Source organism: Branchiostoma lanceolatum, chromosome 17 (assembly GCF_035083965.1).
Source record: "Branchiostoma lanceolatum isolate klBraLanc5 chromosome 17, klBraLanc5.hap2, whole genome shotgun sequence".
Classification (NCBI taxonomy): domain Eukaryota; kingdom Metazoa; phylum Chordata; class Leptocardii; order Amphioxiformes; family Branchiostomatidae; genus Branchiostoma; species Branchiostoma lanceolatum.
In genome coordinates this window covers 11,594,861-11,612,057 of record NC_089738.1, presented here as the reverse complement: position 1 = coordinate 11,612,057, position 17,197 = coordinate 11,594,861, and the positions used below count along the sequence as shown (strand labels likewise).

The window sequence follows — 17,197 nt, the reverse complement described above, 5'->3', positions numbered from 1 at the left end:
GGAATTTCTTTTATAATAGAAAATGATGTCATCTACGTTACATGTTTGGGGGAATATTATAGAAGATGCATGCTGCTTGATAGGGTAAAATTGTATCTTTCTTAATTTTTCAGGAGTTTAACTATTATAGTGTTACCTTCAGTTTCAATGTGATCAGTTTGTCATGGCTAAGACTGATTTGAAAGGTTAAGATGGTTGCCATGGCAACGGGTGCTTCGTCTCATACATAGTAGGTTAGCAGGGTAATGCTGCAAGGTTGCATGTTAGCAGGACTAATGGTACTGTTAGTATGCATGTAGTCGATGGCCAGGCCACGCAAGCTTAGATTCACGGATGATGTTCTTTTGAGGCCTAAATCTGAAGTGACTGAAAAAAATTAGGTTGTTTCATAATATGTTTCCAAAATTGACTCTTTTATGATATTCTCAAGAACTGCAGTATACAGTCTCTATTTTATTGCATTCTATCTAGTAAGAGCAGAAATGCTGATAGAAATGTGTCAAAGTTGATTTGTGACATTCTCAAAAATATGGACAGACACTTTTTGTTCAGTTGAAATGTGTTGGTTTTGAGTTTGAATAATGGCGTCATAAGAATCCACCACCCCGCCAAACAATGTCTTTCCCGAAAGGTAGATCTAAAGATGTTCAATGAGTCAATCTTTTGCACTTGCCTAGCCGTAAGACATTTGCTAAGTGTTTGGCCAGAAAATGAACTTGAGAGAGAAGTCCTTACGTCAATGGTAGCATGAGATTTCACGTTATTTGGAAGTAGGCAAGTTGTTTTTCCTAAAATCCAGTAGCAAGAGATAGTGCTTTTGCTGAAACGTTGGCCCACATTTTGTACCAACGTCCTGAAACTGTTTTACATAGAGATTAAAACTTATACAGGTTTGTAAGAAGAAACTTATACCCACCATAGTTAAAGGGATTGTTTTCAATCCCGAGAATCTCGGAGAGTTGTCCGTACCTGCGCGCGCTGATAAGCACCCTGGGTCATCCACCGTGGATGATTCTCCGCTACATCCTCCGATATCCCCCATCGATCTTGCTTAAAGACTTGGTCAGGGTAGATCCTCGGGAAGACGGAGCATCGTGGTACGTGTCGGATCAACTGTTTAATCCGCATAGTCGTCCGGGGAAGTATGATGTATAGGCCACGCCCAGAAGTATCAGCCAGGCTGGATACGGACTTCTTTCTTGTTACAGTTAAGCATATTTTTCGAAAGGTAAATCACGGTGCAGTGATTCTGAGGCATTTTCTCTGCTTGCAAGCTGGCCCCTGGTAAAAATAGGCAAGCCTTATTGCAGAATTTCGTGACTTTTTAAAAAGTTGTTAATGCAAAAGTGTAAATCTCAAAGCCTTTTTTTTCCATCCTACCACAAAATAAAACCGCTGCAAAAGTAGATAAATTTACAGTATTTGGTGTCATTCCAGTAGTTTTTGCCTGAGGTTTGATCTCATTTCACCTACTGTAGTTAACTACTTATATGTTCAATAGAATATCTTTGGGAAAGGACACCAATAGCATTTTAGGGCTATTTTTATTTCAGAGCTTTAAGTTTTTCTTCAGGGTAACAAGAACATTGGTGAAATTCTGTCATCTGACTGAGGTCAATATGCATGAATTTTCATTTTGCAAGAGTTTGATGAGAATTTTTTTCCATTCCACATTCAGCACATTTCTGAAACTTACTAAAAATCTTGCTTGCATTCCATCATTTGGTCATAAATATTACATCCATTTTTGTTCATAAAAGGTCCTCTCCTTTCCCCAAAGTGTCCTGCTGTGTTGCAATGTCAATGTAATTACCTATCAAACCCCGTCCGCGGGGAATCCGCACAATAGAAACTGGGACCGGGTTTCAATGGTTTCCGTTGTGCGAAAGTGACCTTTCTCATGGATGATATGATAACAGATGACACCACAATCACGGCGGCATTTGGAGGAAATGAATTAGTAATTACCTGTATATGTGGCATAATAGTAGGCGGGAAGGTTTCATTGTTTAACACCTGCTTTGGACTGTAATTGCCACACCTGGAATAGACAGGTGTGCAGTTGAGCAATTTATTACCTAATGATTTTTGACACGCGTTAGTGTAAAGTGTTTAGATGAACAGAAAGTCCCTGCTAATTCGAATTCCATTGTTAGCATAGTGACATAGGTCCTTTTAGAAATAAAGAAATCCGTTTTTAGCTTTTTTAGACCAGTTTTTGTGCCAAGATATTCATGTTTGGGACTTTAAAAGTATGGTAGTATGTCTGCTTGGATGCAAAAATTAGAACAAAGAAAACAAAAGTACAAATGCTGACTCTACATTGGAAAGGTCTTTGTTAAACCTTGCAGTTTGAAATCCTTACTTACCGTCATACTAGTACAAAGTATTTCGGAAAGATTGCAAGAGTAACATGCTTTGTGTAGTGCTTCTGTACGTAGTACTGTAGGCCATTTTAATCATAGCCAGTTCTAAGTTTGAAATTACAGCTTTTAAAACTACTTACAAAATTTGTATGGTGTTCACAACAATTAAAAGAAGAAATGTAGAGAAATTGCTGTACAAAAATCACACAGCTTCTGACAAGTGTCCTATGCTTCCATACCGACTAATTTGTCACCGCATGGCTGTAAAATATTCATATCTAGTCTTCACAGTGCCTGTGGTCCTCCTACAACCATCAGCCATAATCCTCTTTCTGTCATTCAAACCTCCTTGATGGATGATTGGAATTAAAACCACCATCTTTTTATTCAGAAAACCAGGTGATAATTTTGTGGTGGTTAGGCCGAGGAAAACATGTTGTGTGTGTTCCCGGTTATCCAGCTGACCCTAGGAAAAACCTGCCAACCATATCCTTTCTTGGTGCTGTGGTCGACGGCTGGCAAGGGGCATTAAATGTTTGATCTGAGTGAGGAAAACTTAGAATCGTTTTACAACATGTTCTCCTTATGGTTGCAAAATCTCAGTTTGTCATTCCATGAGTTAAGGGACAATTTTGTGTGTTATTCTGTGAAAAGAATTTGGTTGCAATTTCCCCAACATACAATTTGTGCATTTTCCACCCGAATGTTAAGAATTTCCCAACCAAGTTGTAGTCATAATTTTTGGTACATTCCTTTGATTTGAGCATAAAAACTTGTGGAAATGCAGTCGTAGACCCATGAAACCAAGTGCCACAACAGTCCAATTCCAATTGACCCCTTTAAATTGACACCGTTGACCAACAATAATAGGTTGAGCCTGGGTTTACGATCAACTAATGTTACTTTTACCGAGTTGTATAAAAGAAAACTGTCCATACGAATCTTAGGTTCATATGGTTTATCTAATGTCATAAAATATCAATAAGTCAGGCAATAGATAACAACACACAGCAACCAAATTATATTTAAAAGTATGTCTTGTTATATACTTTTATTACTATATTATGAGAACTAGTTTAAAGAGCAAGAATGCCATTTAACAAGCAGTAAACTGTGCCTTGTAAACCAAAAACATTTTTACAAGGCTGCATGTATCCATAAAAGTTTACGTTGTTATCTAATGTGCTCATTGAATAACATGTACTGTATATGCTTGTAGTACTTTTGCACACACGATATTTTTAGACATTGACACCGCAATTTGAAACATTAACCATATTGCTACTGTAATGAATCGTTGCAATTTGAAATTTATACGTAGATACAATCTTGATATTTCAATACAAAAGGATTCTTGTTTTATTCATGATGAAACATAATACTAGACTGTTTTCATATGTCGGTGTTTTAATTGTTTTTTCCCCTCAATTGAAGCATGAATGCATATCATTTTTTTGCATATAAATCTGTAATACAACAGGGCTGTATCAGCATTTCCATCTAACTCGTTTTGAAGCCCATGTTATTAATTTTCCTTGTTAGATCTGTTATTTTACGGTTACAAAAATACATTTTCATCAATTTAATGCCAAGAAAGTCAGATTATTTGGATGCACATGGTGAAATTTTTCTCTGTCCCAACAAGCAAACTTCCATCCCGGGACGTAGTGATGGGTCCTGGAGACAGCCCTGAATACAGATAGAGCTAGAACAGTACCAACTGTTCCTGTATAGCTTTAGCATACACCGCTGTGTCAAAATTCAGTCATCTGTCAGGTGCTTGTTAGGGGCTCAACTACCCGTAACGATCTGTACCGTGCAGCGCGTCCGCCGGGACACGCGAACGTAGATAAAATCGTCTGACATTTTGCCGCAGGGGGAATCCATCCATCAAGCCACGGGTTCAAATTTGCTTTTCTAAACAAGGCGCGGATTTTTCTGCCAGGAAAGTACGCCTCTCTACGGAAGTAATTTAGCTCCGGTTTCCCAGATGCGCGTGGCTTTAAAGTAGGTTTGTTTTTAATGAATAGATATTAGATGTAAACAGCACACTTGCTGTGCTGTCCTCGGTGCTGAACAAGCCTTCCGGGACACACAGTATCATCTCTAATTGGATCCAGAACCTCTACATTATCATACCATTAGTAATTTAGACAACAAGATGTAATTGAAAGAACAGGGACAATAGATTATCATGTTTCAAGACATAAATTATTTTTTTGAAAGTGGGCAAGAGTCATTGTTAAGATCAGGGTTAGATTCAGTAAACCTTTGTTGTAATTTTTGTTATATGAATGTCAGATATTTTACTTTCATAGTGAAAAAATCAGCCTATTGTATCATGGATCTTTTACTAAGTTTTCAAAATCAGTTTCATATTACTTTCAACTCATAGTAATATTTTCTTCAGACCTCTTGATATTTCCTAATATTTTCCATAGCTGAAAGCAAGGGGAAGAATGAAACACGAAATGACAGTTGTAAAATTCCACTTCAAAAAATGACACTTGTGTCAAGCAGTAAAAGTGCTCCGTTACCTGATTGCAAAGGGCTAGCGTTACACGAGGACAAGGCTGTAATGATATAATTTATCCTAGTTATTAGTCTACCTGACATAAAAGGTACTTGTTTCTTGTGTCGTCATTATGGAATCCATATTCTCATTCAATGCGTATGATTGAATACTGAATTTGACGATGGATCCTCGCCGAGGATTCCGCACTGTCGCTCTGATTGATTTTTAGCTCGCACTTTTCCCCTGGCAGTGCTGAGCGCTGCGTTCGGAATCGCCGGGGGAATTTTCTCCCAAATACGTGGAATAATCCTTTCCCAGCTCCCTAATGCTCCGGAATCCACTGATGGAATCTTGGTTAAATCTAACACCTGCCCCGATGCAGTGTAATTACGCATACGAAGTCGTTCGTAGCAGCGCGGCCGAAACGCTGTGCAGGCTGACGTTTCCTTCCCGCGGGAAAACGGGACATCCCAACCTCCGCGCCCTGACACTAGCCATGGCTCCTCGCTAATACCTAACATCATCAAACTTTCAATGCCATCCTCAGGAATTTTCTTACCAAACAACTGCATTACACTATGCACTGCTCACATCAATGCTCTAAAAGTACATGCTTCCCCCCTCCCCATGAATATTAGTGATTCAGCGTAGACCCTCCAGAGGGTTGCAGGGTAAAGTGGATTATCATTAGATACATGGGGAACTGCATTTACATGCTGATGACTATAATACCTATCCGTGAGTACCCATCAAGCTTGGTAATACCTACATACATGGTAATATTACACTACTTACAATTAAGCAGTACTTTTCTTTGTAATAGGATTGGGACTCTTTTCTTGTAACAACTGTACTGAAGTTGACATGCTTATGGAATTTGTATATGTAATTTTAAGACAAGTTGTGTCAACATTCAGTACAGGAAAAGACTAAACAACAGGGAACTATTTTAAGTTAAACAAATACACACAGGGTCATACATTCACTGCTTCAGCTTTTTCTAGCTCATTTCTACATTGAAATGATTCACAGATTCATATTTTAGATTCTATGCCAGTACTTTCTGTGATTACCCTAAGTGTATCAATCAGTTCCGCTCATTTTGATTTTAATAAAAGATCATAAGAACTAGAAAGGATGGAACTGATCCTTTTATTCCACCGTTATTGAATTAAGTTCAAGTCTGATCCATGTTGTATTTCAAATACAGACTTTAAAGTGTAACTTTCTTTGTATGAACATTAGACTTATCAACTTTCCCAGGTAAGTAATATTTACAGCACCCAGAGGATGGTAGAGATCCAAGTTTTGAATAGAAGGTGGCTCTGAAAGAGTTTGTAAAAGGGGCTTAAATGTAGTCTGGAAACAGTGATATCCATTTTTGACAGTCAGAAATTGATTACAGCAATATTACTGTTCCACGTTTCTGGCATGTTGGTAAGCTTGTCAGAGTCTCATGTCACGATAACGTTAGGGACAACATCGCCGGGGCTGTGTCACTTCATAATCTGAGTCTATCCGTACTCGCTCCACGGAGCAGGGAACGCTCGCAGATGTTCGTTCGGTCGTTCGGAGATAACGCACCGCCAGTCTGCATTCAGTCAGGAAAAGAATAGAGAAATCTACCAACGGCCCAATCCCATCCTGCCATTCTCACACGACGTGACAGGCGATTCATCACGTTCTTATCTATCCCGCTCACTTCTCGCGACTGACAGCGAGATATATCGTCCCCACTACCAGGTCTCTGTTTGCCGCGCATTAGATCGATTTTTAGTGAACTTGGTGGGAGATAATCCTGTATGCACGCTGGCTACGAATTCATATCTTTATCCCCAGATAGGCAGTTAATAAATGGGGCCCAGCATGTCCTTTGAAATGTCCCTTTATTCCCTAAATGTTATGTCGTCTGTGCGGCTGTATATTTACTCTTTCAGTGCGTAACAGCATTAAATCAGGATTACATTTACCAACATTTCACAGTCCAAACAACTTTAATGTTGAACAAATACATCCTTTTGAATAAAACGTGAAACACAATTCTACCTTGTCGAATTGTGTGAGCCCTACTCTTAGACCAATTCTTCAAGCTCACTAATTAGATTATCTCAGCGACACACGTAAATATCCCATTGAAAATTTGACGGTGTTTCAGAAAGAGAAATTTGATAAGAATCTCCCGACGTCTCTTTTGCATGCAGTAATTGCTTATAGTAAATTGATGCCTGCATTAGTCGCGATATTGCCTGCGGGTGATCTTTGTACGCTACTTAACGGTAGAAAGGAAACGCGGGGTTCGGAGGAAGGATGGCAGGGGCAGGGTTTGACATCTCGATGACATCAGGGTGATCTCCGACAATGGAGGGCAGACAGACCGCAGGGTTTGTGTCGGGAAATAAATCTATTCCTGTCTGATTCCATGAATCAGAATGACTCAGAAGACTTGTCTGAGAAGTTGAGCGCTTCCATTTATGTGTCGGAGAAGTTTTTGGTCATTTCACGCTGCTGTGAATACGAAGAGTGTAACATGAGAATCGTATCACGATATCGTGTCGGGTCTTAAACCAGCTATGTCACTACTACTTTCTATTGGCTTGATTTTAATGTTATTAGATATTTATTACTTTTCAATGTTTACGTAAAACCTGTATGTTTGTTGACGTCACCCAAAACAGTTGTTTCCTCCAAATTCTTCTGGAAACCATTTTTTTCTGTACCCACTGTAAAAGATTGCAGAAAGTGATTTAGCACATGACCTTTTAGGAAACAACATTTTGTCTGTTCTTGACAACCAGTTATATCAGTTCCGCTGCCTCAAGACATATCATTTTTTTGCTAAAATGTGCTCGGCTCTTTGGCTACAAGCAAGGGTCGTGTGTTAGATAAACAAGATTAGGCAGTGCCTAAATTACTCTGGAGTAAAATAGCTTCCATCGACATTTATCATTGCGGACCATCCGAGATTGGGGGCATGTTCTACCGTGACCTATGACACGCCCCGAGGAACTTTGTTTTCAAGATTAGAAGCCTGAGGGGTCGCGGAGTCTTAAGTAGCGATCGGGAGAGTAAAGGTCGTGGGATAGGAGGTGGCTGGAGTGATTGACTTTAAGCTTGCCCACAGGACCTTTGTATTTGTCATAGTTTGGTTGTGGCATTTGTGACATTTGGTTGAAGCAAGCGCATCGTGGAATGTGCATTAGGCAAGGCGAAGTCCATTTTGTGGTTGATATTTGTGCCGTTATTGATTTTGGTCTATTTCGTCCCTCCCTCAAAGAAGTTAGCCCACTTGTTTCAAGGTAACTATATGGAATATGTAGCCTGGCAGCAACTTGCCACAAATAAAGAAATCATCAGCTTTTTCAATGAAAAGTAAGTATTGGAAAGAAATTTCGGAAAGGAAATTAAATTCAAATCCTACAGTTCAACTCATAATGGATGTACAATAAGGTTTAATACTGTACGTTCATTTATTTTTGCGGGGACTTAATATTGCAGCAGGGGGGGAAGGCGGTTTTCGTGGTGTTTGCAGTACCCAGTGTTATGATTTTGTGGTAAGAAGTCATCTCAAAAAAAGAACCACCATTTCAAAATTTACAGTAGTAGCAGTTATAGAGATATTTGACCTAATTAGACTTTCCTCAAGTGGTTGATGAATCTTTATGACAGCATTGTAGTTGTCCATAAAACCTTGACAGTAGTTTTGGAAGATGCTGTTGTCCTTGTTTGTGTTGTAAGATGCTAATGTCCTTGTGTTGTTTTTCTCCCAGGCTTGTCTGCAGTTAGTTGATGTTGTTGAGAAGTTATAGAAAGATACTAATTTCCTTGTTATGAAATGCTGATGTCCTTGTGTTGTTTTTCTCCCAGGCTCGTCTGCGGTTGGTGGATGTTGTTGAGAAGTTATAGAAAGATACTAATTTCCTTGTTATAAGATGCTGATGTCCTTGTGTTGTTTTTCTGGCAGGCTCGTCTGCGGTTGGTGGATGTTGTTGAGAAGTTATAGAAAGATACTAATTTCCTTGTTATAAAATGCTGATGTCCTTGTGTTGTTTTTCTCCCAGGCTCGTCTGCAGTTAGTTGATGTTGTTGAGAAGTTATAGAAAGATACTAATTTCCTTGTTATAAAATGCTGATGTCCTTGTGTTGTTTTTCTGGCAGGCTCGTCTGCGGTTGGTGGATGTTGTTGAGAAGGACGATGTGAACGAGGCCATGCGGCTGATGGAGATGTCCAAGGACTCGCTGGTTGGACAGGAGGAGGGAACCAAACGGTACGTTTACGTCCATAACTTGTCATTTAAGGAAGAAACTACTGCTTTCAGTCAGTCTATACTGACTAGAACACATGCTGCGCGGACAAAAATTACAAAAAGAAAGGAGAAAGAGGAAAGAACTGCAACAAAACATCAGTAATGGCCACACAAAAATTTAATCATGGACTTTCACAAAGAAAATGCCTACAAGCATTTGTATGACAGGTAAGTATGAAAGTATGGATTATATGCAGGACTGTCTCCAGCCTGGAATTTTTTTCTATCCCACCACTCATTCTTTTGGAGCCCAATTTGTAATTTTTCGTTGCTAAGCCTGTCTTTTTATGCTTACCAAAATACATTTTTGTCGATTTCATTTCACGAAGTTCAGATTTTTGGATGGATGAAATTGAATTTTTGTCCGTACCTACAAGCAAATTTCTGTTCCGGGATGGAGGGGCAGGTCCTGGAGACAATCCTTATCATATTCCAATCATACAACATCAACTATTTCATTTTCAGTATATTGCTCAGCCAGGCGAATGTATCTCAGGTCCAGACGGTGACCTGTTTTTCCGTTGGCCCTGGACATTAACTACAAGGACACGATAAAACACAGTGACCCTTCACATAGATACTAAACCAGTGACATTTTGAAATTAAATGGCAAAGAAATTAAAAAGTGATTAACGTTGCAATGACACAACCGACGACCACAGCGTGAAAAGTACTGAAAGTGACCCTATTCTCTACACACTGTCCAAACTAGGAGAACACTTGGTGATGAAAAGCAGGTCTCAGCTTTGAAAATGATGGTTCAGGAAAGGAGTCACTCACATGTACATGGGTGACTAGATAAAAGAAAGACAGGACCATTTCTGCCACTATAGCACATTCTAATTTGACATTTCTAAAGGCTTTCAAAGATAAGAAAAACAAGACAAATGTTTCAATTGTCACTAAAGTGGTCAAGGTTGACTTGATTGAAAAGTGCGTGTCACTTGTGACCTTATACTTGTCGGCGTCTTGACCTTGCTTTGAAGTTCTGGTCACTGAAAGTTATGAGAAAAAAAACGCAGCTGTGACAAGGAGTTCAAGAACTTGTAAGAAGTTCAGTCGTGGCACTTGACAGGGTTAGAAAGGACGTGTTTCCCACACTTCTTCACATGTGGCGTTCAGTGTTTCTCCTGGAATGTTGAGTTGTCAAAAGTTTATACTTAACGTCGTTCGAGTGTCGCCCGAGGTCCCGCAAACCTTACAGTCGCCCCGTCACCATCTGTCACATGTAAGAGTATTACCAATATTTGTCAAGCGATAACAAATATTGGGAAAAGCCGTGATTCAGCGGAAAATGCTGCATAACAAAAGAAGCGGAAAGAAAAATACACAGTCCTACTTATGGGGATCATGATCTTCTGTAAACAAGGTCGTGTCCATCAGAGAGGACTGATTCATGCCTGTGTAGGAATGAAATAATGTGGTTTGGGGTCAATTTTAAAGATATTTGGCAGAGTTTACAAAGTCAAAAGTTAGCAAGAGTGAATGAGGTTTTGTTCCGCTCTCAACAGGGGATGTACTGTCCCCCCACCCCTGCCAGTTTCTCTGTCATTTCTATTGTCTGCGTATTGGTCAACACTTTGCCATCTGCTGCAAAGTTGGACTACGTTTAGACCGGAAAACTTACGCTTACAACGTCCTGCACTACCCCCATCTTCGTGGGCACTTGTTGGTTTTCTGCTCAAGGGTTTCCTCGCGACATCTTTTCCCACAAGCCGTTGTTTGACTAGAGGGACTGAAAACCTTTGAGTGCCCGAATCAATTACAATTGTGGGGTAACAGAGCGTTACATATTAGGTGGCATTGTACGCGCACCGGGCTTTCAACCGTAATTGTCGGTTTAGCCGTGGTTGAAGTGCAATGAAAGGCCGGAATGCCACGGTCTGGGTTGGGACACTTGTGTGTGGATAGAGGGCATGCTAAGTAGGTATATACTTGACAGCTACTAAGAATAGAGACCTTGCTGTGATTTGAATGGGCTGGGGTGTTTGACGGATACCATGTCCCTGGTCTTAAGCCAGATTTTAAGTTCAACCAAAGGCCAGTGCTGTGAAATATGTATGCTTGAATTGGTCTAGTCTAGGAAGCCAGTGGCTGGGCAGTAATGAATAAAACGCTATGTCACTGATAAGGCTGTGTTGTAAAATCATATGTTTAAATTGGTCTAGTCATACAAAGCTATGTTTTTTTCAAAGAAACAATACAGGTTACACATATGTCTGGGATATATGCAATTGCTTGCTGAAAGAATAGGTTGAGAAAATTGAATCTCGGGTTGACCAATTATTTGGATATTGTGAAATTGAAGAAACTGCTGGTCACTTATGATCCAAAAAGTTGTTTTACAATTTTTAAGACAACCATGTTCGAACTTGCTACTGAATCAAGTATAGTTTAAGTTTCACTTAACATTTAAAAGAGGATCTATCATAGAGATATTTGTCTTTAAAACCTGGTAGAAATTATAGATAGCTTGTCTTTCTAGATTTGTATTGACCATATACTATAGATTATTAATAGAATTGGTATTTTCCTCAACCGTCTACCTACTGATTTCTTTTAACCAATGTAACTTTGCCCATGTGGATAAGCTAACAGCAGAATGTAAACAAACTTAGCACTGCCATCAGGACAAAGTGAAAGCTGGGTATTCCTCATGGGGTTATTTTTTGCAGGACAACACTGAATATTCAGCACTTCCGATAGCTATTTGCTCTCCTTTATATAGCGAGTGTTAGAATGAACACCTCTTATCCAGACGTAGCAAAGTTCTCTGAGACATCTGCCGTTTTCTTTCCTCCGTCTCAAGTGGCCTGTATTTACACACACCATTGTGCTTTCAGTGTATCTGTCCAGGTAGGGAGCCTCCTCCCATAGAAAGCAGAAGAAAAACTGCCGTCCCTTTGAAGCGAGGACTTGCTGTGCCGATTTGTTCCGCTCTTTTATTGCAAATTTTCTCTCCATTTTTTTCTCCCATTCACACCTGCAGGGCTGATCATATTTCAGTCTTTGAGCTCTGCCACGTTTTACGAATTTCCTTCCCGAAGCTACGTGAATACAGGTTGAGCTCTAATCGTGTTAGCTTCTATCCATGTCTTCTAATCGCGTTGGAACACGCTTCTCGCGTTGCTCCGGTAGGATTGGCCCGCCTGGACGCGGCGGCGGAGTCCGGACCGTTCCGTGCGCAGTTTTCCCACGGCGGGAGGCAGGAAGATTAATGGTTTTTAATTACAGGTTTGAAACAGGTACCCAACAGAGATGACAGGCTTCACCTAATCATTTGTGACAAGACAAATGTTGCATGCAATGCCAGTAGCCAGCGAGGGCCCTCGCCGCGTTGCTACCCTATCGCTAAGGCCCGCGATCCATACCTGCGCGACCGACGCGGCAACCTGGTGGAATAATAACACGTTTAAGACCGTTTTGCCATGCTGCGTTCGGTTTGCGCGTTCCTGGTAGTTTAAAGGATACCAGCAGGTGTGCTTCTTAAGTCCGACACGGGTGCTGTAAAATCCTTCTACCCTGTTATTAACCATCTGTGCCTTCTACCCGGATGCTTCTTGTTGAAAATTCAGCCCTCTTTATCACTGGAATTGCCAAAAGCCGTAACTGTAGAAGACCATTCTTGAATGACGTCAAGAACCCTGTAAAAATTATTTGGTTGCTTTTTGGACCGCTATTCTGACAACCCTTTAAACCATAAGCCGTAGCTAGATGTTTCTGACACAAAATGCAGTCTTCCATATCACTCAAATCTTCAAGCAAGCTACCTGTACTAGAAAAGTATTGTTGAATGACTTTCAGAAATGTTAAATGTATATGGGTTGTTCTCTTGCAAAGGTATTCTAACATGTAAGCCATAAGCATTTTAGCTGAACATTTCTTGTACGAAATGTAGTCATTTTTATCGTTGAAACCCAACTGTAAGATTCAAATGGGGTCCAGTACCTTGTAGAGATGGTTTGGTTTGTTCTCCTAGGCCTAGTAGATTTTTCTATGTTTTATCGCTAAAGCCACTATGCCTCATGAAAGAGCCTAGAGCCTAATTTGCTTGACTCTTTGTTTTAGCCTCTTGGTACTCTGTCTCTCCCAGCTTCAAAAACGCATCCCAAATTGGACCACTGCTCAGAAGCGTTGCGTGTTCGAATTAGACCTCTGCGAACCCAAACATCAGAAGACTAAGCTTTCCATTGATGTGACACTAATAGCTTCTTGAGTGTCTCAACTTCTTGGTCTGATATTCGAAGCGATCGTTTCCAACATGCATGAGGAGCGGAGAGATTCCCCCTAGGACGGAATTCTACATTTCAAATATCCTTGAGGGATGGCGCATCCATTACTTGCTGATGTAGACGTGCCGAAGCTAAGCAGGAACTAATGGACTCTGTCGTGGAACGTTGTCCGCTGTCGAGGGGGATTTGAGTTAAAGATCAGCAAATAATGTCAACTGTAACTTCAAAAGCAAAATGGAAGAAGAAATCGGTTTTTTTATTGACTGTTGCTTTAGCATAGTAGTCAGCAAATTCACAAATCCCTGTGTGATTCTGTGATTTGTCATTTAGAACAGTAGAGAATTTGAATTCATGGAAGTCATTTCCCAAATTTTAAAGGCATATTATAGCAGAAGCTCTGAATTTTAGCCTGTTACAAGATAACACTGTTAGCTTCATTTGAAACGTATGCTTGCCTCCCTTTTATGATAAGTGTTGTTTTATTTCAGTCATAACATATATAGCTGTACAAAGATTTTGTGGCCTTGAAATTTAAACTGTATTTCAGATTTGTAGTGTCTTTCAAATGAAGAGCTTTACTGTGTTTTTCCTTTCTTTGGCGTAGAGGAATGGAATACAACTACACACAGTACCCCTTGCTGTGGCTGTATGTATTCCCAGACACAGTTGTGGAAGACTCCCCCCTCCCCATGCCAGTTCAAACTCGCCCTCAGAATCACAAAAGACACCCCAACAATGGATCAACAGGGGGCAGCCACCCTGTCTCAGTCGGTTTACCAAAACGTCCAGCCTTTAACCGTGCAAAAGGTACGCATGTATAGAAAACGACCCCTTTGTTCCACAACAAACAATGACTGAGATGTTTGCCAAGCTACGCACAATAAAGAATAATTTTTCTTTGAAGGAAAAACATGTCCTACTTATAAAAGTCAACATCGGGTCAGCCATAAACTGCCCATGTTACGTTATAGCATTTCTGACAAACATTGTTTGTGGCTGCCCTCTTATATCATTCTCTCAAGAGGAGGTAGACTCCTTGGCACCTTGGGTTGATAGGATCCTAGCATGACTTTCTTGAAACTATGACGACCAGGACTCACCATTGGAGGACCGCGGATTATCTCGGCTAGAACCGTAGGGTATATATTTGTTCTCTGGTGTCCGGGGCATCAGTTGTTACTGAAAGCCAAGTCAGCGACCTTCGCCGGTCTAAATTACAGGGTTTGGAGTACCACTGGTGGGGAGGGCTGACAGTGACAGAGTTCTGATGGGAAAATGTGAGTTTACCTTGTATAGGATAGGAAAACGCAGCATGCGTTGTGCACGTGTATTTTCAGTTATGTCTGTACGTACAAATTATGGAGTGATTTGTGGATCACTTGCAATTTTGATCACTTACCTTACAGTAATAGCATGTTTTTTTTTGTATGCCCATGTTTGGCTCTTCCATACTTTTTTTTTTTTGGTAGATATTATGGAAAAGAATTAATGCCACTAAGCTTGACTTGTAAAGAGTTTTTGTAGCCGGTTAATGATTTCTATGCTTCTCCTGTTTATGAAATTCTTTTACTTTTCAGTTTTTCTGAGACGACAAGAAATTCTTTTTTTTCTGTTAAAGTTTATCAGAGAGATTGGATTAGCTCAATGAGGAGCAACTAGTATGCGTAAGTCTTGAAAATTGACTTTTAGATTTCGCTTATTTTATGAAAATTTTAAACACAAGTTACCAAGAGTCACTAAGACTGTTCCATTGATTCTGCCGTATATTGCATCTCCTTGATTAATTAGGAAAAGGAAAACTCACTGGTATAGTAAAGCTAGCATGCATACCATCTGTTCCTGACACAACCAGTGGAAAAATAGCTTCCCTTAAGCTAACATCGTATCAAGATATATTTCCAAGTCCAAAGCTACATTAGAGAGGAAAACAGATACATCAGATGTACACACATTACATTAGATCTTAGCCTGCGGGCTTACAATCTGTCATTGCTCCCAACGAGATGGGTTCAAGTCCTGCAGGCAATGTTTGCTGAACTTTACATTTTAAATCTCCCAAAGTACGATCCATCAAACACCCCTGCACCATCTGCCATTTGACATATACCCACCATTTCAGGCTACGATGTTTTAAAAGCCTCCTCTTTATTTTGACATTATGTTCTGCAGGCTGATCTTCAGATGGATATAGGTACTAGTTCCAACTCCCCTTTCCTTCATACCATAGCTTTCTGCAAACGTTTTCTTGGATTGTTAATGGGCAGTGGGTAGGGCCAAGATCTTTCTGAAATTTGACATGTACACTTAACATTTCAGGCTACGATGTTTTAAAAGCCTCCTCTTTATTTTGACATTATGTTTTGTGGATATAGGTACCTACATGTTTCTTTTCTTGGATTGTTGATGGGCGGTTTGAAGGGCCAAGGCCTTTCTGAAATCCTTGATCTAATACTCAATTTTAGATAAAGTTGCAGACTTGCAGAATTGGTGCTATGTGTGTTATGTGTCATCGACACTTCAGAAGATATTACAAATGGCCAGCAATGCTCTTTTTGGCTCACACTTTTCACGACGCAGCCACACTGTCGCCACATGCACACCGAAGTGCCCTGCTAACCCACACCGTCTTCCCCCGATACATATCTAAACACCACATCCAGCCATCTACTCGAGTGCTTTTACACTCTGAGTTGCCATGAGAGAGTTGCGATGCCTTATCGAGGGCACCGCGCATTACTGCGTACGCCAAGCTCCATCTGGATCGTAGATAGCGATCTCGCATGTTGCTGGCATCATTTTTTACGACGCTAGGTTGTCAGGTCTGCCCTTTGAAGGGCTGCAAGATTTCCAGTCATGATTATGACATACATTTTTGCCATGTTTTTCATACCAATGATGAATACCCAGGCAATTCTTTCAGATTCTGACTAGCCTTTGAGAAATGGGTGCCGCCTAGTGCATTCTTCTTTCTTGTCAAATGTCCCCTTTTGTAAGTTGGCTTTGTAAGAGTAAGGTCCTTACTGCTGCAATCATGATAAAACCATGCCTAATAATGTGATGCAAATCACAATTTTTATTGGGGAAATCCAAGCTTATTGTGTTCCCTTACAACAAATGTCAGCATCTAATATGTAATTGTATGAAAGATACAGAACTTTCTTTTAAATTTTTCTTTACACCAAGTTTCCAGATAATATGCAAGCATTTTATTTTTCCTTTGACGTTTCTCGTTGGGCTCTGTCCTTGGTGCTAGTATTGTTATCCAAGCATGTAGTCAGCAGTTATTGGCTCTAAAGTCGATAAAAACTGTGGGGAAAAACTCACATATTGCAGAATTTTGCACAGGCAGCTATTTGCTCAAATTCACAGCGGCTTAGAATCCTGAAAATCATTTCTAGATTGGGATCTGAATCTTTCCCCAAGCTTAATTATTCTGCAAAAATCTGTTAAGATATTGCTGCATACTTTGTTTCTCTGGTGTATGGCCAATGGTCTCCCAAACATGACACATGTACCCCAAACTGCAGTACAACAGTCATGTGGACAACATATGCCTTGAACTACAGTCATAAACCATTGAGTTACGGCCCCCCAAACTTGATATACGCCATAATCAGGGCCAGAGCTACACTGAAAGTGCCAGCTCTTTCATGTTTCTATTTTGTTCCTGGCCTGCCTAATAGAACCTGATGCGTTCCAATACCTGGTACGTTTCCCACAAATGACGGAGCTTTCACAGCGGAGGCAGTCCGTCCCCCCGGGAGCACGCTTCTACGGGCA

At 40.3% G+C, this 17,197-nt stretch overlaps 1 protein-coding gene across 1 annotated transcript in view; it reads left to right on the top strand.

Moving 5' to 3' along the window:
* LOC136423022 (DNA replication licensing factor mcm7-like) overlaps window positions 1-17,197 on the top strand; it is a 41,542-nt gene that overhangs the window by 14,485 nt on the left and 9,860 nt on the right. The window contains exon 17 of the mRNA XM_066411012.1: window positions 9,037-9,146. Within this exon, the coding sequence (XP_066267109.1) occupies window positions 9,037-9,146 (110 nt within the window). The remainder of the gene's footprint in view (window positions 1-9,036; window positions 9,147-17,197) is intronic.